Source organism: Micrasema longulum, unplaced genomic scaffold (assembly GCF_059751315.1).
Source record: "Micrasema longulum isolate JH-2025_06_02 unplaced genomic scaffold, ASM5975131v1 h1tg000333l, whole genome shotgun sequence".
Lineage (NCBI taxonomy): Eukaryota > Metazoa > Arthropoda > Insecta > Trichoptera > Brachycentridae > Micrasema > Micrasema longulum.
In genome coordinates, this window is record NW_028277537.1 from 66,670 (window position 1) to 93,562 (window position 26,893).

The window sequence follows — 26,893 nt, forward strand, 5'->3', positions numbered from 1 at the left end:
ATAAAATGTATCACTTCAACTAATTTTTTTATCAAAACATGTGGTGCACTAGGAAAACATTGTAGAATGACTTACCGATTCGGCGATTCGCACGTGTGTTGCAAAACAAAACAAGAATAATACGAAGAACATTTTAGAAACGCGCGTGACGGACCCTCCGCGCCATTGTGGCCGCGCCATGGCAAAGCCCGTACTGAAGGCGCTCGCTCTCTCGATACGCGTCGCCATGCTTTCCTCCGCGCCCTCCCACCCCTCCACGAGAGAAAAACAACTTTAAAAACGCAAAAAAACCAGACAAAATCACAAAAAGACGATCAAATCTAATTTTGGAAGGATAATTAGTGGTTTTCAGTAGGTTTATCTGGGTTTATAATGCCTTTTCGGGGCGTTCAGCGGTTTTTCCGCACTATTTTCATTTCGAATTTAAATTTTTAGTGGGATGGTGGGGGGGCGGTCTGGCGGCAGGCGGCTGGCCGAGGCGGCATCAGTTGCGCGCAGGCACGCGTCCCTGCGAGTGTGCGCGTGTCCGTTGGCGGCAGATACTTCTTAACGTCAGTGCTCTACGAGTTTGGGCGCCTAACAGAGCCGCCAGCATGGCGGGTACGGGGAAGAGGTATGTACCATTTGAAAAATTACACATTTAAATAAACAAAAAAAAGCCAAATCTATTTTTTCGCATTATTTCTGACGTGAAAAAACCATCGCTAAGATTTTTTTTTAGGTGAGCTTTAAAAAGCTCGCTTTTTTATTCGAGTACTTAATGGACCATATTACTTTTTATCGGATTATATTTTGATTTTTAATTGTAGAATATGAACCATTTGATTCTTGTGTTATTCAAGACGAGTTAAAAAATATTTACTTAAAATTTATAATCGAGTGTTTATATTAATTTTAATATATTTTCAGGAGTTTTTTTATACTTACTTCATATTTACATTAAGTTAAGTAGAAGGGTTGCAGTTTGTAACGTGGTCACGTTTTGCTTAAGGGTTTATTAATTATTGTCTCTCTCTGTGTCAGTAAAAAGTTTTCGGCAAGTGAATAAATTTTATGAAATATGTTGTGAATCGTGCGAGCTTTATGAAAAATGTACCACGGAATAAAATTACAATTACGTTATTTTTATCATTTTATTAATTATAATTAAATGTGATTTTAATGTTTCTGCTTTGTGATATCAGAGTACTCGAAGTTGACCCATCTTGACTTCTACCGAATACTTTTATTTTCTTATCAAAACTGAAATAAAAATAATTTAATTTACACGAATAAAACTAATTTAAAAAAAATGATTAAAAAAATCTTTATCTGCCATTTCGTGTTCCACTGAACAAAATCGGGAGATATTATTTTTTATAAGTTCTTCTGACGTTATCTCTATGCCCGAGTTTACAAAATGAAATTATTGAATTAAAGCTATTTTTATAAAACAAATAGTTCGCATAATTTTATTCTATAAACATTATTACATTCTAGACAGATAAGTTGAATAATTTTTATTGTAATGGGAACTCGCATGTTTTTATTCTAATGAAATTTTGAGCGCATAAAATACGGAAAAAAACGAAGACGCGAGGGTGCTAACATAGGAACAATTATTGTAATCGCTGTTTAGTACAGAGTATACGTGACTGGCATCATGGTTCTAGTTGGAATATTTATTTGAACATGAATGAATCCTGTTGGAATTTTTTATTTTAAACAGTTGTCATTTTCATACCCCTGTCCTCACCCGATGGTGCATAGGGCACTGCATTAGTGCACCGAATGCAGCGTATGTCGATCATCTGTTACATGAAGGTAGGGTGATCAGTCAGTCCAGGAACATACAATTTTGCAGTCTTGAACTTCCTTTTTAATCCATATTTTATCTTTTATATTACAACAGAGGTGAAGAACATTTTATAGAAGGGAATAAAGAAGTTACGTTACGTTACGTAGGCTACGTTTTCCACAAAGGGTGGAATACAAACTCTGTTGGCGTATGTATAAGTCACTGCACAAATCTGCTCCAGAATATATAATGTTTATAATGTTTGGATAATTTATATAGCGCCATTTTTGTGAAAATCACCTCAAGGGCGCTGTACAATAAATAAATATCCCAACACGTCTTGCAGCTACAGAGCGCATGGACGGTTGGGATTCTAGTTCCTCGTCTCCAATTATGATATATATGAGCTAGATAACAGAATGTCTTGCAGCTACAGAGCGCATGGACAATAAGAAATCTAGCCCCTGTTTACATTTTTATTTTGAAATTTTTTATTTCACAATGAAGTTTAGAGTTTAAGTGATATTTTAAAAACGAAAAAAATAAATATAAAAATATAAAGCAGATTTATAAAATTAGAATTTAGATAACAACAAGTCTTGCAGCTACTGAGCGCATGGACGGTTGAAATTCTAGACCTAGGGAATTCTAGGGAACTCTGCATTCCAAATGAACTAGCTGACAGACATCTTACGCTTAGATCAGCTACATCTACGTCGAGAGTAAAATTTATTATACCTCTTCGCAAACAGCGCACTAAATTCGGCGAACAGGCATTCGGCATCGCATTTGCGGTCGCAGGCCCTACGGCATGGAATGCTCTCCCAGTAGAGGTGCGAAACTGCAAGAGTGAATTGATGTTTCGGAAAAAACTCAAAACCCACTTGTTCCCTAAATTGGAATAAATCCTTAGCACGTGATGACAGAGTACATTGTTTTTCTTAAATTACATATTAAAAAAGTTGAAATTAAATTATTTCTTAATATAATCACTTTGTAAAGCGCCCTTGAGGTATTATATTACGAAAATGGCGCTATATAAGCTATCCATAATAATAATAGTGCTAGGCATTTACAGGGCTTACGACCTGTCATTGGATGGTTTAAGTGGCCACTTTACACACTGTGTAATATTCACCATTCTGCCTATGTAGGTAGGAAGAAATTGCCCTAAGGCAATATGCCCGCCCTTATATGTATATTTATTGTATATGTATATGAAGTGTCAAATAAAATAAATAAATATGTTTGAACATCTATATGTTTACGATTCACATCATTAATTGAAGTGCTTTCACACTTATAGATTACGGAGACAAGGTATAGTCTAAGCTTATAACCGAGTTGCACAGTTTAAACCCGCGCTGTGATTTTTGTAATTTGTGATTTTCACACTCACGAAGAATGAGACACTAAAAATAAAATAAAATGCTTAAACTCATTAAAATAGCATTATATCAACTCATTAGTTAATCCGGAATTTTTTTTTTGATAATAATCCTCAAGATAAAAATAACTTTATTTATTTTACTTTCATATAACTTTGAGTTATCTATCCTTACCTCTGTTTTGTATAAATACATTAAACTCCTTGATAAAGATACCAGTCTCGAAGATGTCGCGAAAGCGACGAAACCGGCCACTGGATATTCCAAATTTGTGGATTAAAGTATCACTCGTCTTTTATTTATATAATAAATTACAATGAACTTCCATCAAGAATTTTCACTTACAAATTTAAATGTTTCAATATTTCATTTGTTTATTTTTTTATTTTAAAACTTCTTGTTCAAAGAATAAGCACTTTATCAGACTTAAGGCTAAAAGCGATGTCTTCCGGCCAACCAATTTCGTGTCAATCTTCTCAGAAAATGAATCCGGGACCTCAAGCATGGTAGACAAACGAGCTAACCACACTACAAAGCGGACTTATCGGCAGTTGGATTTTATAATAGCCTTCCAAATTTTTGGTTTAACAACAAACCTGTAATGGACGGTTTTTGCGCTTACATTTTTCGATCTGCGCTAGGATTCCGAACACAAATATAGCGCGTTTTTACATACTAAATACGGGTTCGAAATACCAGCCCTGAGCGCTTCCCATGATAATGGTCTAATTATAGATGTTAACAAAACTAAGTTCTATATATTACATCGTCTTAAGTAGTAAAAAGAGAAAATCTTAGAATTAAAGCCCACACTTACGCGTGTCTTTATAACGAACTCGAACGCACTACGCCATGCTAATGTAACATGTTAGAAATTGCAAGTGATTGTAAATACCTTGGTTTAACATTTACTTTGAAAACCACACTAACATCATCTGCACGAGACTGAGAGTATGTATGGTAAAACTTCATTAGCTGAAGAAAATATTACCTTCTAAATTACTTAAGTTAGTTTACATAAGTCTTGCAGAATCAATTATGGTTGTTTAATCTAAACATGGACAACAGTATGAAAGAGATAAAATGTATGGGTATTGGAACAAAAATGGATAATTTTTCAGTAAGCTGCTTCTTGTATGCTGATTATGCACTTCTGTTAGCAAGCAGCAAGGCTGATTTGCAGCAAATAGTCTCTAGAATGTATGATGTATGCCTGGAGAGCGAATTGGCGATGAACGAAAGTAAGTCAAAAGTGATGGTATTTGAAAGGGATAGTGAGTTTACTGACTGCATAATAAATGTAAACAACGAATGTCTCGAGCAAGTAGAAGAATTTGTGTATCTGGAAAGCATGTTTTCAAGAGATGGAAGAGTAGAAAAAGATGTTGAAAGAAGAGTGAATGCGGGCAACAAAATGAACGGAGCACTAAGCACAGTAATTTCTAATAAAAATATGTCAATCGAAGCTAAACTGGCAGTGCACAACGGAGTTTTAGCCCCTACACTTATGTATGGAAGTGAAACATGGAACTAGCAGAGGAAGGATGAAAGCCGAGTGAACGCGGTTGAAATGCGACCTCTTAGACGAATGTGTGGGAAATCAATGAATGACAGGGTTACAAATGATGAAATCAGGCGAGAGTGTAAATCTGAGTCAAGTATAATTGATAAGATTAAGAAAGGGTCTCTGAGTTGGTTTGTTCACGTAGAACGAATGGACGACGAAAGAATGGTAAAACAAGTAAATATGGCGAAAATGAACTGCAACGTGAGACGAGGACGACCAAGGAAGACGTGTCATGATCAGATAAACCAAAATCTTAAGTCTGGTCATGTCAAAAGCAGACAGAACCGAAGGGCATTTATGACAAGATGTATGAATGTGAAAGAAGCTAGGAATTTATGCCAGGATAGACGTGTGTGGCGGTCCATTATGTCTGCCTACCCCCACGCGGGGAAATGGCGTGATGGTAGTAGTAGTAGAATTCTGTCTCGGGGAGGAACTCACAAGTCATACGTTGATATATTTTCAATCTTCAGAAAATACTTCTCAAGATAATGATTGAAAATGAAGATGTCAAAAAGATTTGCAAAGAAGATGACACAATCCTATTTAAGCATTGTGGGGTACTTCCGGTGAAGCAACTTTACCACTTTCAGCTAATAAAGCATTTTGATAATGAAAAAACCCTGCTCAGTCACCAACATGGAACGAGATCCATAACAGCCATGAAACTGGTAGAGTCTAGAGCACAAAACTTCTATGCAGCAGGTCGACTGAATATATTTCACCACAGCTATTAAATAAGCTTCCTGCCATGCAAAGAACTCTACCAGTTTATGGATTTTGGTTAATGGATTTTGTCTGCACTGGCGACTTTATAAGCCGGTTGTTTGAATGTTTTTTTGTGTATTAAATTTTGTCTAACATGATTTTTTAAACAAATGTACTTTATATCTCTTTTTTTATTTCAGTTTTTTTACCGCCCTGACTTTACTGGTTGCGAGTACCAATGCGGTAAGTTCAAATATTAAAATTATTTTTTCTAAAAAAATAAATAATTAAATTACAAACCAAGATAAGTTCTTGACGGTAAAGCTCTTTTATAATATGAGCTTTCGCAATAAACAGTAATCATATGTTCACTTCACTTCCGTGTTCTGCATGTCACATGACCGGAAGTCCTGAAATCCGACATGGCGGACGTTATCTCCGTGAACGAGTTGTGTTTTAATTATTATTGTTTATTATTAAGTACTAGTAAACTATTTGTGCTCTGACGGATGCTTGAATGTTACGATAACAGGAAAATTGCGTCATCTTAATAATAATTATTTACATTGATTGATATTACAATTGAGACGGAGAACATTGATGAAAAGAAAATATGTTTCCAGGAGGCGAAACTTTTGTTTAACCAATTCAAGCCTGGCGTTCATTCAAATATTCACAAAATTAAAAATGGATTCATTTACATTTTTTTTTAAATTAAAAAGTGGTGTGTTTATTTTTTAATTACTCGTATTCCCAACTACTTCACTTTTTTTATGCTTATGTCGGTAGTCGATATTAGACACAAAATGCGTCTTGAGTTTAACAGTTGGTTTCTGGCTGATTTGTTTCTTTTGAAGCAAATTCCTTTAATCTTCCTAATTAATATTAAAGGCCTCTTTCAGACATTTTTCACTAAAATTAAGCAATTTTCGATATTAGGTCACTCACTATTGTATAATGATGCCTAGGGCACTGCATTGGTACACCAATTTCCGCGTATCTTGACCATTTTTGTTGAATGAAGGTAAAATAATCAGTCTTACGCTTCAGGTACCAGTCCAAAGACTATGAAATACTCCAGTGCAAACACCCTTTTTTAAATAAATATTTCATATCAATCATGTCGGGAATCGAACCCGAGACCTCTTTTATATAAGCAAACGCTCTGACCATTGCATCACGAGGCCGACTCGTAAATATTAACATTAATTCAAATGTTTGACCACATTGCCCAATTTTTCTAATTCTAACTAAAAACATATTTTTATGTATGTTTTTTTATGCTGGGAATAATGATGAAAAAAAAAGTTAATTTTTTCCAGTTTTAATTTCATATTTTAGTTTATGTGAAAAATGTGCTACATCGGGTATTAAAAGATTTAAAAATACAAGAATATAAGGAAAACAAGAAATAAAGATTTTTCTGACCATTTTTATATATAATAATGAAAGTTGCGGAAACAATTCGGTAGTCAGGTGGCAGAAGGGACCATCTGTACTTTTGTCTATGCTTTAGTTTTCAAATGTTTTAATTATTATTTCAGTAAATACACGCAGCAAAAAAAATTCAGCGTCATTTATAATGTTAATTTATTATTGAAAAGCAATACTAAAATATTTTAGTTTGTGGATTAAAGTCTTGAAATTTAGACGCATTTTAGCTCTCCTGAACATCTTTGAAAATTACAGATGGTCCCTTTTGCTATCTGACTACCGAATTATAACTTAAAATCTTTAAAAAAAAACAAATATATATACCCTTTGAACTTTGGTTAAATTACGATTTCGACAGAATATGAACAACTGAATTTTCATTTCAAATTTTATCGAAAAGTTTTACTCTGGTGGCGGCTTTTTAAAATAAATTTTAATTGCTAGTATGTACCTATACAATATAATAAACTAGTCGCCGAGTGATGAACATGTTTGAAATAACTTTTGTACACCGATTATCGGTATGTGAAAGATCGTCTACATCGGGCATTGTAGAGTTAGTAAAGAAGAATCTGTCATTTAAAAAAATGCTGTCAGAACGACACCCTAAAACTAAAAAAAATTATAGTGATTACATAGAAAAATAAAACGCTAAATTAATGAAAAAGGTTAAGGAATCCCGTCCAAGAACCTTAAAAAAATTTGAGCTTTTCGACTTGGTAGTTTTATATTACTATCCTCTATCTATTCTGGAGCAGTAAGTAAGCCGCGGTGTAAGCAAATGAATGCAAAAACTGGAAGAAATCATACAAAAAATAGACTTTTTAAATACGTATTACTATTAGTTTATTGTTTACAACAAGACCTCCGTTCAACACGATACATATAATATGTGCGTATGTTATTTTTTTAACTAACTTTATGTACATAATGTTATTTGTTCATTGGCGGGCTTATTGCCAAATGGCGATTTCTTCCAACCAACCAATAAAATTATCGTTTTATTTTTATAATTCAAGTTACATTTATAGAAAAAAAAGATTGAAATGCTACAGATATATAAAAATAGAAATAAACGTATTTGTTTATAAATTACCTTAAATCAAAACTATTACTCAATAGAAAAAAGGAAAAAGAGGAAAGAGAAAAGGAGGAGAGATTAAGAAAGAGACAGGAGATGTTTCTACAGACGTGATTTAAACAGAGATAATGTAGTAACATCTTTGATGGTGGATGGCAGATGATTCCACAGTCGAGTCGCATGGACACTATATGATTGAGAGAAGAAAGAGGAATTGTGGATGGGTACTAAGAGAGTGCCTTGAGAATTAAAATGAAGAGGTAAACCATGTACTGATAAGCGTAATTCGATTACATAAGAAACACTCACAGTATTCAGGTGAATAAGGTGGTATCGTATTTCCATACTAGAGTTTATCCAGTGAGACCACTGACCGAGATATTATACTAACCACAATCGTGAATTACCAGGATTGCAATATACAGCAACAGGTCAATGAATATGGTTTGATTCCATCGCAAGGACACTGCGACTGCGACTGCGACACTATTAATTATTGAGGTTATATTTTGTATTTTGCCAATTTGAATATGGCATTATGGGATGGGGAGCAGCAACCAAATCATCACAAAGAACAATCCTTGAGGTTCTATTACAAAAACTATATCAGAACACTCACAGAATATGTTTTTGCTAGGTCGATCGCATAGACCTTATAAAATGTATTTGTTTCATTAAAAAATATAAAATATAACTTTAAATAACTTCTTTATAATCATCGTTTCGCATTCATTGATGCATGGGGAACTTTTTTTTATTTATTATATAGGAGTTGCTTTATTATTTATTTTGCTTATAATATACAAGGCTTATATTTAAAAAGTGGATTTTTCTGCAATTTAATTTTTTTAAACTATTGAGATCAGGAGGGATATACTAATATGGGCCAATCAGGAACTTCTCAGCATTTGCTCATGTGGATAGGAAACCACTTAAAACTCTTCAGGAGAAGCCGGCCTGTTGGCAGTAGTCAACAGGTTTTCCGTTCCACTAGAGGAGTGTTCGGCATTTTGTTTTGTTCCCTACTTTGGTTTATTTTACCAATGGCCTGCACTATATTGACCATGTATGGTACTACCTCTCGTGTGAGTTCTTTATTACCTATCACCGTTGGAATGTCGCATAGATCTTCAACCAGGCTTCCGCATCGCGCCTCCAGCTGTTGTCTTTGAAGCTGAAAAAGGGACAGTGCATCAACAGGTGAGGGACATCTTGAGGAGTTACATCGTCGCTTGGGCAGCTGTCGATCTCGGAGAGCTTGAAGCGATGAAAAGAGAATTACATGCATAGGGAACTACATTGATACTCCATTTGCTGCGTTTTGTTTTCGACTGGATGGCTTCTCTCCAGTGAAAATCCTGAATAGAGGATAACTCCGTTTTGTGTTGTTGTGGTTGGCGCATTCGTCTACCATGCCTGGGGTTCTATGTTCAATTCCTGATAGGTCAGATGTGCAATATTAGTTTTAAAAGTGGTTCTGCATTGGAATATTCCATTTCTCGTGGATCGCGACGTGAAGGGTGAGACTCATCAGATCATTTATCATCATGTAACTTAAATAATCACGCCAAAGCTTTGAAATGCTTAAACATTTACAACTGGTGCATGAGGATCCAAAGTATCTCCGTATTTATCGCAAAAATGACGGAAGAAAATTAAAATAGTATATTTTAAAATAAACTTACAAGATTGGTCCCGTTATTGGTAAGAAAAAGAAATAATATCTCAAGTGAACCAACAAATACTCACGTACTTATGCACTAATTCTAGCGGTTTAAAAATGAAGCAAAATAAACTGATTACCTCAATTACATCCTGTATTTATAGTTAAGTGTAAATTTTTAGTTAATTTTGTTGTATGAAATCATAAGATTCTGCAAAATTACCGAGAATATGTCCATGTACTTGTAATTTTCTCAAGCCGAACGGTTTGGGTAGGTAGGATAAAATTGCCTTAAAGCAATATGCCCGCTCTTGTATGCATTTACATTTTACTACTACTACCATCACGCCATGTCCCCGTAAGGGTAGGCAGAGAGAATGGACCGCCACACACGTCTATCCTGGCATACATTTCTAGCTTCTTCCTCATTCATACATCTTGTCATAAATGCCCTTCGGTTTTGCCTGCTTTTTAAATGACCAGACTTAAGATTTTGGTTCATCTTATCATGCCACGTCTTCCTTGCTCGTCCTCGTCTTACGTTACCTTTCATTTTCGCCATAAATACTTGTTTTACCATTCTTTCGTCATCCATTTGTTCTTCACGACCAAACCATCTCAGTGACCCTTTCTTAATCTTATCAATTATACCTGACTCAGATTTTACACTCTCGCCTGATTTCATCATTCGTATTCCTGTCGTACATTGATTTCCCACACATTCATCCAAGATATCGCATTTTGACCGCGTTCACTCGGCTTTCATCTTTCCTCTGCCAGTTCCATGTTCCACTACCATACATAAGTGTTGGGACTAAAACTCCGTTGTGCACTGCCGGTTTAGTTTCGATTGACAAATTTTTATTAGCAATTACTGCGCTTAGTACGCCGTTCATTTTGTTGCCCGCATTTACTCTCCTTTTAACATCTTTTTCTACTCTTCCAACATGCTTCCCAGAAACGAAAATTCTTCTACTTGTTTGAGACATTCGTTGTTTTCATTTATTATGCAGTCAGTGACCTTACTTCCCCTTTCAAATACCATTACTTTTGACTTACTTTCGTTCATCGCCAATTCGCTCTCCAGGCAAACAATATACATTCTAGAGACTATTTTTTGCAAGTTCTCGTTGCTGCTTGCTAACAGAACTGCATCATCAGCATACAACAAGCAGCTTACTGAAAAAATATCAATTTTTGCTCCAATACCCATACTGTTGTCCATGTATAAATTTAACATATATTTTTATATATAAATTATTAAATAAATAAAACCCTTCTAATTCTCCTTCGTTATTTTATAACAGATTAGTCAATAATGTATTCTCCGTTATTCTCTTTATTTGATTTATCTTTTATTACCTCGATTGAACGCGAACAAAATAAGGTGTCGAAAATGCTCACTTTCGTCTACTTGTAGGGCCGAAAATTTTCTTCCGAATAAAGAATAATCTTTTCCATTTTGCTTTACTTTTGGTGCTCATAAAACAATAGGTAGTAATTAATCAATCAAAATGCCTTATAAATATAAACATAAACTATAAAGGCAATGCACGAAATGCAACAATAAGTTCTGAATTCATAATTGCAAACACATAATATTTTCAAACGCTTTTGCGATGCAAAATAAATGAAAATTGTATCTAATATGTATATTTTTTTCCAATTTTCAGCAATATTGGAATACTTGGTCTGCATCCGCTGGGGCTTCGAATGAATCGAAGGTCGGCTTATACGGAAGGCCTGATATTCCGGAGTCCATATCGAGTTACGATATCCTAAACACAGCCGGAGTAAGTGGACCTCCAAGAAACTGCTCCGGACCGGGGTGCTGTATACCGAAATGCTTCGCCGAAAAAGGTGCCAGAGTAAGTAGTAATTTCAGTGTTAAATGTTACCTTTTTGATCGTCCTGTTGCCATTCTAAGACGCTATCTTCTATCTTCGGAAGGCTAACATAAGGTGAATCCATTAAGGGTCACGAGAAAGAAATTAATTAGTAATTTATCACAGTTTTGACCCTTGAATATTTTTTTCCTCTCTAATAAGTTATCCTTTGCCGATTTATTAGTCGGTGATGGATAACGTATTTACTTTTCACATAGTAAAAGCGGTAAGGTTCTGTAAATAATCTTAACAATAAAAAACAAATACCAAGAAATTTCATTCTTTTAATTTATTAAACTTTTTGCGCATTTTATTTTTACATTGGCGGGATTGTCAAATACAAACTTCCTCCAACCGACCAATAAAATTAACGGGTTGTGTTTTAATTCGCATGTAAAAAAAAATAAATTATTTCCTGTCTACATTGGACTAAGACTGTTGATTAGGCGGCCTCCGTTGTGTCGTAGTTAAGACTGTTGACTCACGCGCGGAAGGTTCCGGGTTCGGTTCCCGATGAAACGACAAAAATTAACTTTTGAATTTTGTCAAGGATGGGTTTTCGGTGATGTAATTCACCACTGTAATTGGTCCTCCTGACCTGTTGTGGTGTAAAAAAGTATATTCACATAAGTCAACAGTTGGAAGAGTTCTCGAAGGTATTAAAAGAAAAAAAAGAAATATCACAACAGAGATGAAGAACATTTGATAGAAGGTAATATAGAAGTCTAGGCATCTACAAGGTTTATGACCTGTCGTTGACTTGTTTAAGTGGCCTCTTTACACACTGTAGCATTCACCATTCTGCCCATATTTGGAAAATTTTAATTTTAATCTGGACAAACTCAAAGTATTGTTGATAAATCCACCTGGTCCATGAAGAAGTATATAAATCTAAAATTAAAAATTTCAAGCGTTGCTTAGTACCTATGTAGGTGAAATAATTCAATTACATGAATCTCACTCGCATAAATAAAGGTTTCAGCTCTTTAACTTCACAAACATCAACAGATGAAAGAATTGAAGGAATATAGATGTTCAAATATGGGCAGAATGGTGAATGTTACACAGTGTGTAAGTGACAACTTAAACCAGCCAATGACATGCCATAAGCCCTGTAGATGTCTAGAGTTCTATATAACCTTCTCTTAAATGTTCTACATCTCTGTTGTAGTATGTTAATATTAACTGCTCCTCGGGGAGTTGAATCCTGCCTGTCCTGTCCCAGCAGAGGTGCGAGGCTGTGAAAGTGAAGTGATGTTTCGGAAAAAACTTAAAACCCACTTGTTCTCTAAATCATTTGAATAAATCCGTAGCACGTGACAACAAAATAAATTATTTTAATCAAATTACAAATTTAAAGCTTCAATTAAATTAACTTAACAGTAGAATCACCATGTAAAGCGCCCTTGAGGTATTTTATTACGAAAATGGCGCTATATAAGTTATCCACAATAAATAAATAAATAAATAAATTATACCCGTATGCAGAGGCAAAACTTAAGGTGAGGAAAGTACATTCTAATCTCATATGCAGAGATTAACCCGAAGGTGAAGACAATAGAATGTACTTACCTCACCTTAAGGTTTGTCTCTGCATACGGGTATTAGTCTACAAAAAATTGGACAAACTCAAAATGTTATGAGATTTTTTAATAATTAAAAAAAAAAACATTAATGAGGAAGTTCAGCCCTATGGGAAATTGGCTATAAATACATTGGATAGTAAAAACTAGAGCATAAAATTGTACGGCGTAGTTTCTTGAAAATTTATGAAAGAAATAATAAAAATGATTTCAATAAAAACGAACTACTTTGCACATCACTAGTTCTTCCGAATCAACCATTGATAAGAGTTGAGATAGATTTCCAGTTTATAGTAAGTAAACTGACCAATCAGAAGAACTCGTCGAGAAGAAGGGAATAGAACTTGAGATGTCACACGCGAAGTAATTTCAAAATAGCATTTTTTTTAATCGCAATTTTTTTTAATCGTCGATAACACGACAAACAAATAGTGAAAAAAATTCATTTGTCTTAGTTTAATAGTCATAACAAATGAAAAAAATATTTAAACCCAACGATTCATCATTTGCTCTTCTGTAAAGTTGGCTACATGTCTCATCAATTTTTGCATTTTCACCGTCGATATTACTTTTTAAAAACTCCCTGGGGCTTACTCATAAACTTGGTATAAAGTTACGCATAGGCAAAGTGGTAGAATAGGGAAGGAAATAATAAGGATGATATTTCCATCCGTATTCTACCACTATGCCTAAGCGTTACTTTATACCAGGTTTATAAGTAAGGCCTCCTCTGAAATAGAATCCAGTATTAGGCAACAAATAATTTGTCATTTTCAAAACATTGTTGAACTTGTGGTTTACTTAATGAATTTAAAATGTCAACTATGTTTTGAGTGTGTCCAAATGTTTGGTCAGTTTCAGGGGGTATTTAGATCTAAATTTGTTGCAACAGAGAGGAACATTTGAAGAAACATCTCCTTTCTCTTCCTTAATCTCTCCTCCTTTCCTTTTTCCTCTTTCCGCTTTTTTCCTTTTTCCCATTGAGTAATAGTTTTGATTTAAGGTAATTTATAATTAATACGTTTATTTCTATTTTTATATATTTTTCACTTTTTAATCTTTTTTTTTTTTTTCCATTGAATATGTTCTGTAACTTGAATTATAAAAATAAAACTTTTATTTTATTGGTTGGTTGGAAGAAATTGCCATTTGGCAATAAGCCCGCCAATGTACAAATAACATTATGTACAAAAAGTTAAATAAATAAATAAATAAAAACATTTACAACATTTACGGAAAGGGAATATGGAAGTCAGGCATTTATAGGGCTTATGACCTGTCATTGGTTGGTTTAAGTGGCCATTTTGCACACTGCGTACCGGTACAATACAGAGTCGTAATTTTACACAGTTAAACAGGTGACAGCTCTACGCAAAACTGATCCCAAGGAGGAATTTTTGCTAACTAATTACTTCAGAATGGCTGAATCTACTCAAATATGTACCGAAACTGATTAGTTTCATCAAATGCATACTCGTATAAGAGATATATGAGTTATTTTACACCTGAGCATATCGTCGTCCATTTTTCAAAATGGCGTATCTCGACTTAATTAATTTTTGAGACGACTTTTTAAGATTTTGCTTGCAAAGTTTTCTCCTTTAAAAATAATCTTACTGTATTTTGCTGAGTTGTTAAAATCATTTTAAGAGAATAAGATGCCCATTTATTCCATAAATATAACGGAATATTTATTGAAATATTCATAACTCAATTTTGACAAAAAACGAGATGCGATGAGAAATATGTTGACTATTTTATTATAAAAATGTTTTTTTTCTCAGGGGATTCCCGGCTCACCGGGATTGATGGGAGCCAAGGGTCAGCAAGGTTTTCCCGGCGTGGAGGGTATCATGGGCCCTAAAGGAACTAAAGGAGATCCGGGAAGGGAAGGCATTCGCGGGCCTAAAGGAGAGAGGGGGAAGATCGGCATCCCCGGATTCCCCGGGATAAACGGTGTGCCCGGGACACAAGGGTCCTCAGGGGCCCCGGGTATACCTGGCAGAGATGGATGTAACGGAACAGATGTAAGAATAATAAACGTTTTGTTAGCTTAGCTTACCATGCATGAGGTCCTAAGTTCGATTCCTGGTAGAGTGGACGTAAAATATTGTTTTTTAAAGTGGTTATGCACTGCAATATTTCATTGTTACATAACTGGCACATGAAGCGTAAGACATCTCACCTTGAATGTAATAAAATTTATTAAGATACACTATAATTTGAGCACCAATGCCAGTGCCCTATGCACCATAGTGACGAAATGATAATAAAAAAGGGACCTTTAATCTATATTTGATACTATCACATACTAATTGATTATATTGCTAATTGGATGCTGTTTTGCTGTGAGCGAAAAACTTAACTTTTTTTTTCGATGGCAGCTACGTAAACTATAGTATGTTGAAAACACCAGATTTTCAAGACAGCCGAATAGACATTTAAACGAGCTGATTATAGACATAATTTATTTACATGAAATCTACTGAGTGTAATCCTAAATTCAATTAAAATTCTTTAAAATAATTAGTATTTAATAATAATTTGTGAAGCTTTAATCAGCTCTCCTGAAAAGTTGTTGCATTCAACATACGATAGTTTACGCAGCTGCAACCGATTTTTAATTTCCTAGGGTGAAGCTATGTATTTATTTCTACAAGTAAATTGCTTTTTACATGCATAAATAGTGAAAAATTATTTGAGAAATAAAATGAAAGAGAATTTAAAAGAAACAAGATGCCAGCGAAAAGTACATCCTTTTCAAAATCCATCTTGTAATTAAAAATAAAATCCATCGATGATTTTCTCGATTTAAATTTATTGTATATTTATAAAAAGTATATTCTTAAACTATTCTTTATTTAAAAATGAAATAAATGAAACTACAATAAAAAAATTAAATGTGTTCGGCACAGGCCCCAGTAAGGAATACACTGTAAATTCCATTATACAAATTGTGGTAAAGTATTGAACCAATAAATAAATAATTATATTTTAACACTTTTATTGCTTGACGAAAATATTCGCGTAAAAATAGATTTAAAAATACTAAATATCGATTGACGATGTTATGCAAACATGAAAATCAATTTTATTAAGAAATAAATGTACATATGTTTTAGGGGGCTTCTGGATTGAGTGGGCCACCGGGTCAGTCAGGCCCGCGTGGTTGGGCCGGGCCGTCGGGAGACAAAGGTGAGAAGGGAGAACCCGCCTACACGGGAATACATCCCAAAGGACAGAAGGGTGAGCCGGGGGCAGACGGGTCTCAGGGGTCTCCTGGACCGCCCGGCTCAGAGGGTCTTCCGGGACAACGAGGACCGAAGGGATATACCGGACCGGTGGTAATTGCTTTACCCTTATTTCCTTATTATTTTTTTTCATTGTTATTAATTTTTAAAAAACGAATTTTCATTTGAAGTTTGAAATAAAATATTATATAAAAGAAAAATACACAATAAAAGAAAAAGACAACTTTCAACAAAAAAGGTTAATGAAAAAATAATATATAACATGGCTAGTTGAGTATTGCATTACCAGTTTAACTAATATACAATAGAACATTGTCATAATTATTATTTATTAAAATTTTTTTCGAATTAATATTGACGTTCTTATAATTTACCCGCATATTTTAATTTTGGTGGCTATTTTTAATGAAATGTAAATTCATTAAAAATGGCCTCTGACCTCTGATCCGTTTGTCTGCAACATTACCCACGGGACCACTACCCGGTTCAATTATGTCATTTGAATCTTCCGCAAACAGTTTTCCAGCAAATATTATTTTTGTAAATACATAAAATTAATACTGACCGATAAAATTATTATTATTTTTCAGACTTTCGTCTCTTTCAAATGAAAATGAAATAAGGTTGCATGGATCATTTGATTCGCAAATGAAGCCGTTTTCTTTTTCTTTAAACACGTTTTTTATGATTGGACAAAAATAAAAAATTGTTTTGGCTCTCACATTTTTGTCAGAAAGTTTGTATTTTTTGCGATCATCATAATAGGCTTGTAATTTAATATGGAAAGTTGAAACAGCTTTCACAATAATAGGTACTAGTAGAATCAAACATTTTTAAACCGTACTCTTTTTTCATATACCTGCCAATGAACAAGCCAATACTTTGAGGGATTTTTTAACGTTATTATTGTTACTTTTTGTACCCATTTTGTTATTTTTTAATCGTTTCTAGTATTTATTTAAATTTTGTGAATCACTGTTGTTAAGCACCCGTGTTGTAAACTATCTATAATTATTTTAGAGAGTAGATAAGGACATTTGAATTGTTTTTGAATAGTTTTTTTTATGTTTACAAAAAAATTAAAAATATTCATAGTTCATGATCATTTTGCTTTCAGGGGCCTGAGGGACCAAAAGGAGGAAAGGGTATGAAAGGAGAATCTGGACAATCCTATATGGGTCCAAAAGGAGACAGGGGTGATAAGGGGGACAGAGGGCCCAGGGGACCCGGTGCTTCAGTATTTACGGATCTTAAAGGCGTGGTCAAAGGTGTCCCTGGAGATCGCGGGGACAAGGGAGACAGAGGAGAGACAGGACTTTATGGAGAAAAGGGAGACCGAGGTCCCATGGGAGAGACTGGGGTTTCGGGGGCAAAGGGCATGACGGGAGAAAAGGGACTGCCGGGAATCGCTGGAGAAAGGGTGAGCTTTACTATTCAATCAGTCGATATAATTTTTTGATTTGCAGCCACAAAACGTGTAAGATAACAACCTGCAAATGCAAATAATTTTTACGAAAATGGTACAATGCAAATCATCGTATTTGTTTTATTTGCACTTAAATTGCAGTGGTAAACATTACACCTTGAAATAAGTACTTTTCTGTTCATATATTATTGCTTGGTGTGTTTGCCTTTAAGGTGAAAATAAAACGATTTAGATTTAGGTGACAGACAGGGTTAACCAGTCCTGAAGAAGTCTTCTTAGGTGAAAGCGCTCGTTTTCAAATGAAATAAAAGTAAAACTAAATCAAGAAGTTTTATTTATATTTTTTTAAATTTTTATCAAAATCGTTTATTGTTACATTTTGATGCAAATTCACCCGTGGAGTAGTTTGCATCTGTAAATGCAGTAATATTGTTCCGACTTTCATTTCCAAGTCTGAAACATGGGATATCAATACGCCGAATCGAGTGTTGTTTTAAACTTTTTCTTAAACCTCTTTCAGTGGAATCTTGCAGAGATTAAAAGGGAGTAAAGTGATCTGTTATGAAGTTCTGATAAACAGTAGATTGAAGTTGCGTTTTGCGTATTATGCGCGCTAAACATGACCTGGTCGTTGCTTTTTCCCTTGTGGGTACATCCACGTAGGCCATAGAACATCACGAGATCAAAGTAGGCATGAGAGTTTTGAGAATGAATATTTTCTAAAATGTGAATATTAATGTTCAAAACTATGCAAGTCTCTTTGTGAGCAATGGGAATCAGAATGATGTGCGAGAAGCAAATTGAGAAACTGACTTACATTTGTCTCAGATTGTCTGCAGATTGCTATAAAGGTAGTTATGTGAGCCTACATGCAGGTAATGGGAATTAATTATATATTCGGCGATCTCCATGGCGAAGTGGTTAAGATGCTTGACTCACGCACGGAAGGTTCCGGGTTTGATTCCCGGTGAGAATGCAAACATCAAATATGATTTTTCTGAAGCCTGGGAGTTCTGCAATCCGCTACTGTAATTGATTCTCCTGGCCTGTTATAGGGCAAAAAATATTTTTTTCTCTGTTTATAAACAATGCAGTCAATGCACACACATGTATCACAACGCCATTGTTTTGAAAAATTATTTAAATTAGAACTTAAATGTGAGTAGCCTATTTTTTAGGTTAGATTCTTTTGTAGATAATCATTTTTAATCCAGCATTCGGTTAATACTTTAACATCCAGTTAATACCCCTTTACCTTTTACTTTTAGTATTGACTCAATACCAATATTATCCAGTACATTACCTTCAATGCTGTGCCTTATGCACCATTGCGTGCGTTTAAGGGAACATTTTTTTTTGCCCCACAACAGGCCAGGAGGTCCAATTACAGTGGTGAATTACATTACAAAACACTCAGGCTTGAGGAAAATCATTTTTTTTTGTTTCAACCGGGAATCGAACCCGAAACCTTCCGCATCTTAACCATTACACCATGGAGGCTGACACATTGATGATGTTCTTACCTTTACATGCCTACAAAGCAATATAGTGTAAATTGATTATGACTCAGAACTAAAACAGGTATATTTTGTTTCGGTTGGATTTTTCCAGGGTCGGGATGGATATCCTGGCTCAGCAGGTTCCATAGGGCAGAAAGGAGATCGTGGTATGGATGGCCTTCCCGGCCTATCAGGTCGGCCTGGAGGTAAAGGCGAGCCCGGGAGAGACGGCGTTGCCGGGGAACCTGGCCTCCGAGGCCCGGCCGGTCTACCTGGCGGAGGAAAGGGCTTTGCAGGGCCTCCTGGCCCCCCCGGGCCACGCGGTTACCCCGGCAATGCAGGACCAAAGGGAGAAGATGGTTACCCCGGTAAGTAAATAACTTAGTCATTATAAATTGTAAAGCGCCATTGAAAATGCAAATTGAGTTTTGATGGGTGGGTTATTATGCCATTTGTCTTTCATACTCTTTGCCGGCGTTTAGAATCGCACTGCAGCATCCATCATCGGGGTTAATATAATGTTAAAACATGTGATTGAAATTTTCCGTTTTACTTAAATGATTAATCTCAAACTTACTCCCGCTAGGCAAAAGCGCTAACTGGCACGAGACAAACTTATCACCTGTTTCCCCTTTTGAAATTTTTTTTTTTTCGAAGTTAAACCAAAATAATGGACGAGTGTGTTTGACTCCATAGCTATATTTCAGTATCCCTGAGCTAGTAGCTAAATCATAGGACTGGTCATCTTACGTTCATGTATTAGATGGTTGAGATACGTTGCATTTGGTACACCAGTGTAATGCCTTATGCACCGCTGGGTGCAAATTATTTTATATATTAATTATTCAATTATTTTTATTTTTGAAATTTCTTTGCGAACTCTTTCAATAGGTAAATAAAAAAAAGGCGTCGGCAAAGGACTCTCCAGTTAGGGCACTTAATTTTTTTAATGCCTGTGCTTGTCCGTAAATGCTATTCTCTGGCTCAAATTTGTTACTACATGTCGTTTTGATAGTAACTACCAGAAAAAGTATAAACATACACATAATACAAGGCTAGCACAACGTGGAAGCTTGTCAGTACCGAGGTTTGTAAACAAGTAAGGTCAAAAAACACTTCATTATACAATTCCTAAAATTTTCAATAAGATTCCTAAGCATATCTTTAAAAAAATGTTGACAAAACTTTCAAGAAAAAAATAATTAAATGGCTAATATGTAACACGGCTTTATATTGATTATTATTTTATGTTAACAATTATCTATTTAAATTTTTGTAAGTAAATATTGTCTAAAAACTTCATATGCTTTTAGGTCTTAATAATGTTTATATTAATTTTTAAATTGACATTATTTCTCTTACATTTTTCCTTAAGGAAAATAGAAAACCCGCTGACAAGCCGATTTCGCCGTTTAGTGGGTTTCATAATTTTTCGTTTTATATTTTCTGTTCATGTTTACCTTCTTAAATAAAAATAAATACAAAAAAAAAAGTTGTATATATTAATTTATGAATCGGCTTGTGGACTCACAGATCAAAGATCCAAGGTTCGCACACCACTTTACCACAACATGATTCCCATTTTCTAATGGTAAATTATTTACAACTCATTAAAAATGGCCACCAAAATTGAACTATTTGGGTAAATTGTAAGAACCCAAATGTTATTTTTTTCTTTAAAAAAAATGTATGCACGTAAATTACAATTAATGAATTAGTAAATGATGTGGTATCCAGCCAGTATTATAATAATGCTTTCACATTAATTATATTAAAACATGTTTTTTCAAAAGGTGAAAATGGTCCTCGCGGTCCCATCGGCCCAATAGGCGGACAGGGAACACCAGGTACTCCGGGACATGAAGGAGCCCCCGGAGAGAGAGGATCCAAAGGTGAACCAGGGTCCCCAGGGTTCCCTGGTATAATCGGACCACAAGGGTATATTGGATCTCCAGGATCCCCTGGACCAAGAGGTTCTCCGGGAGAGAAGGGATTGTCGATTCCGGTAAACCATGAACTTTTTTATGTGAAATAAAACCAGTATCCTGAGCGAGTGTTATATAATAGATTCTATGGTGCGTTCGCCTACCATAGTCAACGTCCCTGGTTCGATTCCTGGCTGAGTCGACATAAAATATTAAAATTGATTTCAACAAAAAAGGAAAACATTTTTTAGAAGGGAATATGGAAGTCTTCACCGAACAAACGTGTAACGGACAGTTTCGGTTTACGCTCGCAATTCTCAACGCAAGTACCTACGGCCCGTTGTATTGCTGTAATCTGTAGTTAACTTCGCGGTCAATAATCATAGAATGGTTTTCTCTGTATGGGCGACTATAAGGTTATGGCTCTAAGGTTTATACAAATTTATTTACAAACAAATTGTAAAATGTCAACCTACGATGAAGTGAAATATTTTTGATATTTTGCATAATATGAAATTCTACTTGGATTCTATTTTAGGGAAACAGAGGCACGGACGGTTCACTAGGAAGAGATGGCGACAAAGGCCAAAAGGGGGAACGAGGATATACAGGAACCAGAGGTCTTCCTGGTGATTCATTACTTGGGATTCCCGGATCTCCTGGTCTGACAGGCCCTCAGGGAGAGAAAGGGCAAGGGGGCCGACCAGGTTTCCCAGGTATTCCCGGCCAACCGGGCGCCAAAGGTGATATAGGTGGCCGGTGTTCGGACTGTGCCCCAGGATTGCCGGGTCTTAAAGGAGACCGAGGGGTCGATGGACGTCCAGGGCTCAATGGAGCTCCAGGTCCGCCGGGAGAACAAGGATCGTCTGGCGAAAGGGGACATGATGGAAGAGATGGTTTAATCGGATTGCAAGGACCTACGGTAATATGATGTTAATAATCGTAAATAATAAATAAATCTCCTTTAAAAGTATATTTTTCTAAACGTTGAATGCACAAAAGCCAGTAAAATTATACTTGAGCTTTATTTCTTTATGGTGTAAATGTTATGCCCTACAATTTTCCGACCTTCTAATAGATAGATTCATATCACAATAGTTTTGTTTGCTATATATGTTTTTAAACGATTACAAATCATAAAATATGGAAAAAAACTTGTTATTACTATTAGTAAATTCACGTGCTTCTGGAATACGGTTATTAAGAACCAACTAAAAACAAATTTTTTAAGAGTCTATCATAGTGTTTCCAAATGATTGTTGATAAATTAAATACGTATTTTTAGGGTGAAAGAGGAGAAATGGGTCTTCCTGGAAATGATGGACAAGCGGGGCAACCAGCAATGGTATCAGTGAATTTGGTGAAGGGAGAAAGAGGTCTAAAGGGTAATAGAGGGGAAACCGGGAGACCAGGACCTCAAGGACCGCAGGGATTTAATGGCACGAGAGGCGACGTCGGACCCGTTGGAATGCCTGGGCAAAAAGGAGATACTGGTCCAAAAGGCTATCAAGGAATAGAAGGGACCCCCGGATCAGCTGGTTTACCTGGAACTCCAGGAGAAAGTGGTTTAAGCACTAAAGGAGAACGAGGGTATCCTGGAGAGAAAGGTGGTAAAGGAGAAAAGGGTCTCTCCGGATATGACGGATTGAAGGGTGAACCAGGGCAATGTGCCCCACAAAATATAACAGAAGGAATGAAAGGTGACAGGGGACATGGAGGCGACAAGGGTAATACCGGTGTTGAAGGACCGCCTGGGTACCCTGGAGAAAAAGGTCTGCAGGGTTTGACCGGACAAACAGGTTTAACTGGTGTTCCTGGAAATCCAGGACCAGTTGGTCCACGTGGTTTACCAGGCCCAAGAGGAGAAAAAGGTGATGTCGGTGCCATGGGTTTTCCTGGTGAGCCTGGGAGAGATGGTGCACGGGGTCTTCCTGGCCAGTCTTCTCCGAAAGGCAATAAAGGTGAAGCTGGGTCACCTGCAGTTGGGCCTCCTGGAATTCAAGGTCCTGAGGGTCCAAAAGGTGAAAAAGGACTGAGAGGTCTTCCCGGTAAGACGGGGACGGATGGTTTCCCCGGTGCTAAAGGTTTTATCGGGGAAAAGGGAGAACAAGGAGTCCCAGGATTAGCTGGGCTGATAGGACCTACCGGACAAAAGGGAGAACCGGGACCTTTTGGTCCACCAGGAGTTCCAGGAGTCATGGGGAGGGGTGGTCTTGATGGAATGAAAGGTGTTCAAGGTTATCCTGGTGAACCCGGAAGACAAGGGTTAGTAGGGCTTCCTGGAAATAAAGGAGAGCAAGGTAATGTTGGGGAAGATGGTTCTAAGGGATTCCCTGGAACTAGAGGAAGGCCTGGAATGCCAGGTTCTGCAGGACTCGATGGCTTGCCAGGAGAAAAGGGAGAGAGGGGTGGGCCAGGTTTACCTGGATCGTATGGAGCTCCAGGATTAGAAGGATTACCAGGAGAACCTGGACCACAGGGTCTCAAGGGAGACCGAGGGCCTGTTGGATTATCAGGTCCTCCGGGTCCATTTGGTTTGGCTGGTCCTCGAGGTGACGTTGGGTTATCTGGAAAACCTGGAAGAAAAGGAGAACCTGGCCCAGTGTCTGAAAAGGGTCAAAAGGGCGAAGCCGGTCTTCCCGGACTACGCGGGCAAGATGGTCTTCCAGGTTTACCAGGAAAACAAGGATTTAAAGGAGATTCTGGTTTACCTGGAATCGGTGTTCAAGGCCTTTCTGGACAAAAAGGAGAAAGAGGTCGAGATGGAATAAATGGTTTAGATGGGTTGCCTGGATCAAAGGGAGATAGAGGTTATCCAGGATTACCTGGACAGAAAGGAGAAACCGGGTTCACCGGAGAAGTTGGTTTGCCTGGATTATCAGGATTAGATGGACAGCCAGGTAAAGATGGCGAAATAGGTATGCCTGGGTCTACGGGATTTAGAGGCGAAAAAGGAGATAGGGGATTCCCAGGCCGTGATGGTTATGATGGTCTGAAGGGAGATATTGGTTTACAAGGATTAAATGGGCCCATGGGTCCACCTGGTCCTAGAGGAATGCAAGGTGATCGCGGACCGTCTGGCCCAACGGTCAATGTCAAAGGGGAGAAGGGAGATATGGGAGTTCCAGGGTATGATGGATTAAAAGGAGACAAGGGTCTTCCTGGTTTTGCTGGGCTCAGAGGATTAGAAGGACAGAAAGGAGAAAGAGGATTGCAAGGCATGCGTGGTCTTCAAGGATTGATTGGTCAACAGGGACAGAAAGGTAAAAATATAACTTTAATAAATAAAGCGAATTTGTATGTTCAAACTGATCGAACTATTTTTTCAAAGTAAGAATATCACCTTTGGATCAGGATTCTGACACTAACTCATTTTTTTATATTCTGTGGCTTGACACATTTTGCGTAATATCACCCAACTATACAACACATAGTACGTTTTCTTCATAAAAAAACAAAATACACCTGCAATTTCAATTTTCTTGGTTTGCGCATGAGGGTCCTACACTAATACACAAAAAAAGACTATATTTCTGTTTGATACCCAATAAAATAAAAAATAAATGAAGAAACAATTGTCTGTTTCAATTATTTTCACTTTACAGATTTATTTAACCAAACAAATTAAATATATAGCCATGAAGAAAACAAAAGTATTTACAAATTAATTGATTTAACAGTAATACAATTTCAATAATTCAAATGAAAACGATTTTATTATTTATTTTTTGCAAACTAATAATTATTTAATTAACAGGTGATACTGGCCCTGTTGGTCCAGAAGGCAGATCAGGGCTGACTGTAAAAGGAGAGAAGGGTCTACCCGGAATTTTAGGGAAGAACGGACGAGATGGTTTACCCGGAGCACCGGGACCCAAAGGAGATGAAGGCCTTGTCGGGCTTCCCGGCTTACAAGGTAACTCTGGATATCCAGGGTCCCCAGGTTTGGCCGGGCAAAAGGGTGATGAAGGCAGAGAAGGCATCGCTGGACTATCGGGATTAGACGGTCAACCCGGTAGGCCCGGTGAGCCTGGTGTCCGAGGACTTATCGGTCTCAAGGGAGATCAAGGGCCACCGGGACTGTTTGGTGTGCAGGGCCTGAAAGGTGAACGGGGACTTCAAGGTCGCGAAGGTCGCCCTGGACTCAATGGACAAAAGGGTGATATTGGTTTCCAAGGTGCGATCGGTCTGGTAGGCTTACGTGGAATGCAGGGTGAAAAGGGAGATCGAGGTTTCGAAGGTAGGCGAGGGTTGGATGGTGTACAAGGGGAAAAGGGTGATAAAGGAATGCCTGCGTACCAACCACCGCCTGGGCAGAAAGGAGATCGCGGTCCTCAAGGCTTGCCCGGTATCAATGGACTTCCTGGACCCGAAGGGCCCCGTGGACTCCCAGGCAAAGACGGATACCCCGGAGAAAAGGGCAATGCTGGTTTAGATGGCTTACCGGGGCCTACTGGGCCGATGGGAGAGCGAGGGTATCCAGGGTCTCCAGGATTACAAGGAATAGAAGGCCTTATCGGTGAAATCGGCGAAAGAGGTTACCCTGGAGCATCTTGTGAGACTACTCCGGATTATCTTACTGGAATTTTGCTGGTAAAACATAGCCAGTCTGCGGAAGTACCTCAGTGTCAGCCTGGACACATTAAAGTTTGGGATGGGTATTCACTGCTTTACATCGAAGGCGACGAAAAGGCTCATAACCAAGACCTCGGATTCGCTGGTTCCTGTGTGAGAAAGTTTAGCACTATGCCTTTCTTATTTTGTGATCTAAATAATGTTTGTAACTACGCCAGTAGAAATGACAGGTCATATTGGCTGTCGACAAGTGCTGCGATTCCAATGATGCCTGTAGAGGAAGAAGGTATCAGGGATTATATCTCAAGATGTGTGGTTTGTGAAGTTCCTGCAAATGTTATCGCTTTGCACAGTCAATCAACAGAAGTACCGGACTGTCCTAACGGGTGGAATAGCTTATGGATTGGATACAGTTTTGTTATGGTAAGTTTTATTTGTGTATTTTTAATAACACAAAATCACAAAAATTTTATGGTGTTTAATTGTTTCTTTTGTCATTCAGCATACTGGAGCAGGCGGAGAAGGCGGAGGCCAGGCATTGGCTAGTCCCGGTTCTTGCTTGGAAGATTTCCGCGCCACTCCGTTCATCGAGTGCAATGGAGCTCGTGGTACTTGCCACTACTTCGCGAACAAGCTTAGTTTTTGGCTAGCCACCATCGAGGACCGCGATCAGTTTACAACACCGCAGAAGCAGACATTGAAGGCTGGTACACTGAGAACCAGAGTATCTAGGTGCCACGTTTGTATCAAGAACACGTAGGAGCTTTAGCATTAGATTAGGAAATTACTTAAAATGACAGCAATCTCGAAAAATAAAATACTCTGAAGTGTGTGTTTTGGTGAGATAATTAATATACCACTTCTGGTCATAGTGCGTAGGTCTGAATGAAAATATCGCCTGGCAATACTTCTTTTGATTCTGTGTTAACTTGTGGACTTTGAAAAGTTTGATTAAGCATCTCTGAATTATTCGGTGATCTGACATATTTATGTATTTTACAAAATAAAACATTGTTTTAACTCAACTAGTAGAAATCCCCTCAGTTCATAAACAGTGGTCAGTGTTAACGCTCTTTATAAAGTTTATATTTTCCATATTATTTTCGATTCAACTGAATAAAAAATAAAAA

At 37.0% G+C, this 26,893-nt stretch overlaps 1 protein-coding gene across 1 annotated transcript; it reads left to right on the plus strand.

Annotated features, from left to right (window-relative positions):
- Positions 1–481: 481 nt before the first annotated feature.
- On the plus strand, positions 482–26,893 carry Col4a1 (Collagen type IV alpha 1). Its single transcript, XM_088225131.1, has 12 exons — positions 482–613; positions 5,641–5,683; positions 11,292–11,486; positions 14,872–15,114; positions 16,210–16,431; positions 17,456–17,758; positions 19,376–19,631; positions 21,057–21,268; positions 21,727–22,110; positions 22,474–24,451; positions 24,946–26,186; positions 26,266–26,893. Exons 1-12 carry the CDS (start codon positions 594–596, stop codon positions 26,521–26,523), a joined length of 5,355 nt encoding a protein of 1,784 aa, XP_088081257.1. The 5' UTR covers positions 482–593; the 3' UTR covers positions 26,524–26,893.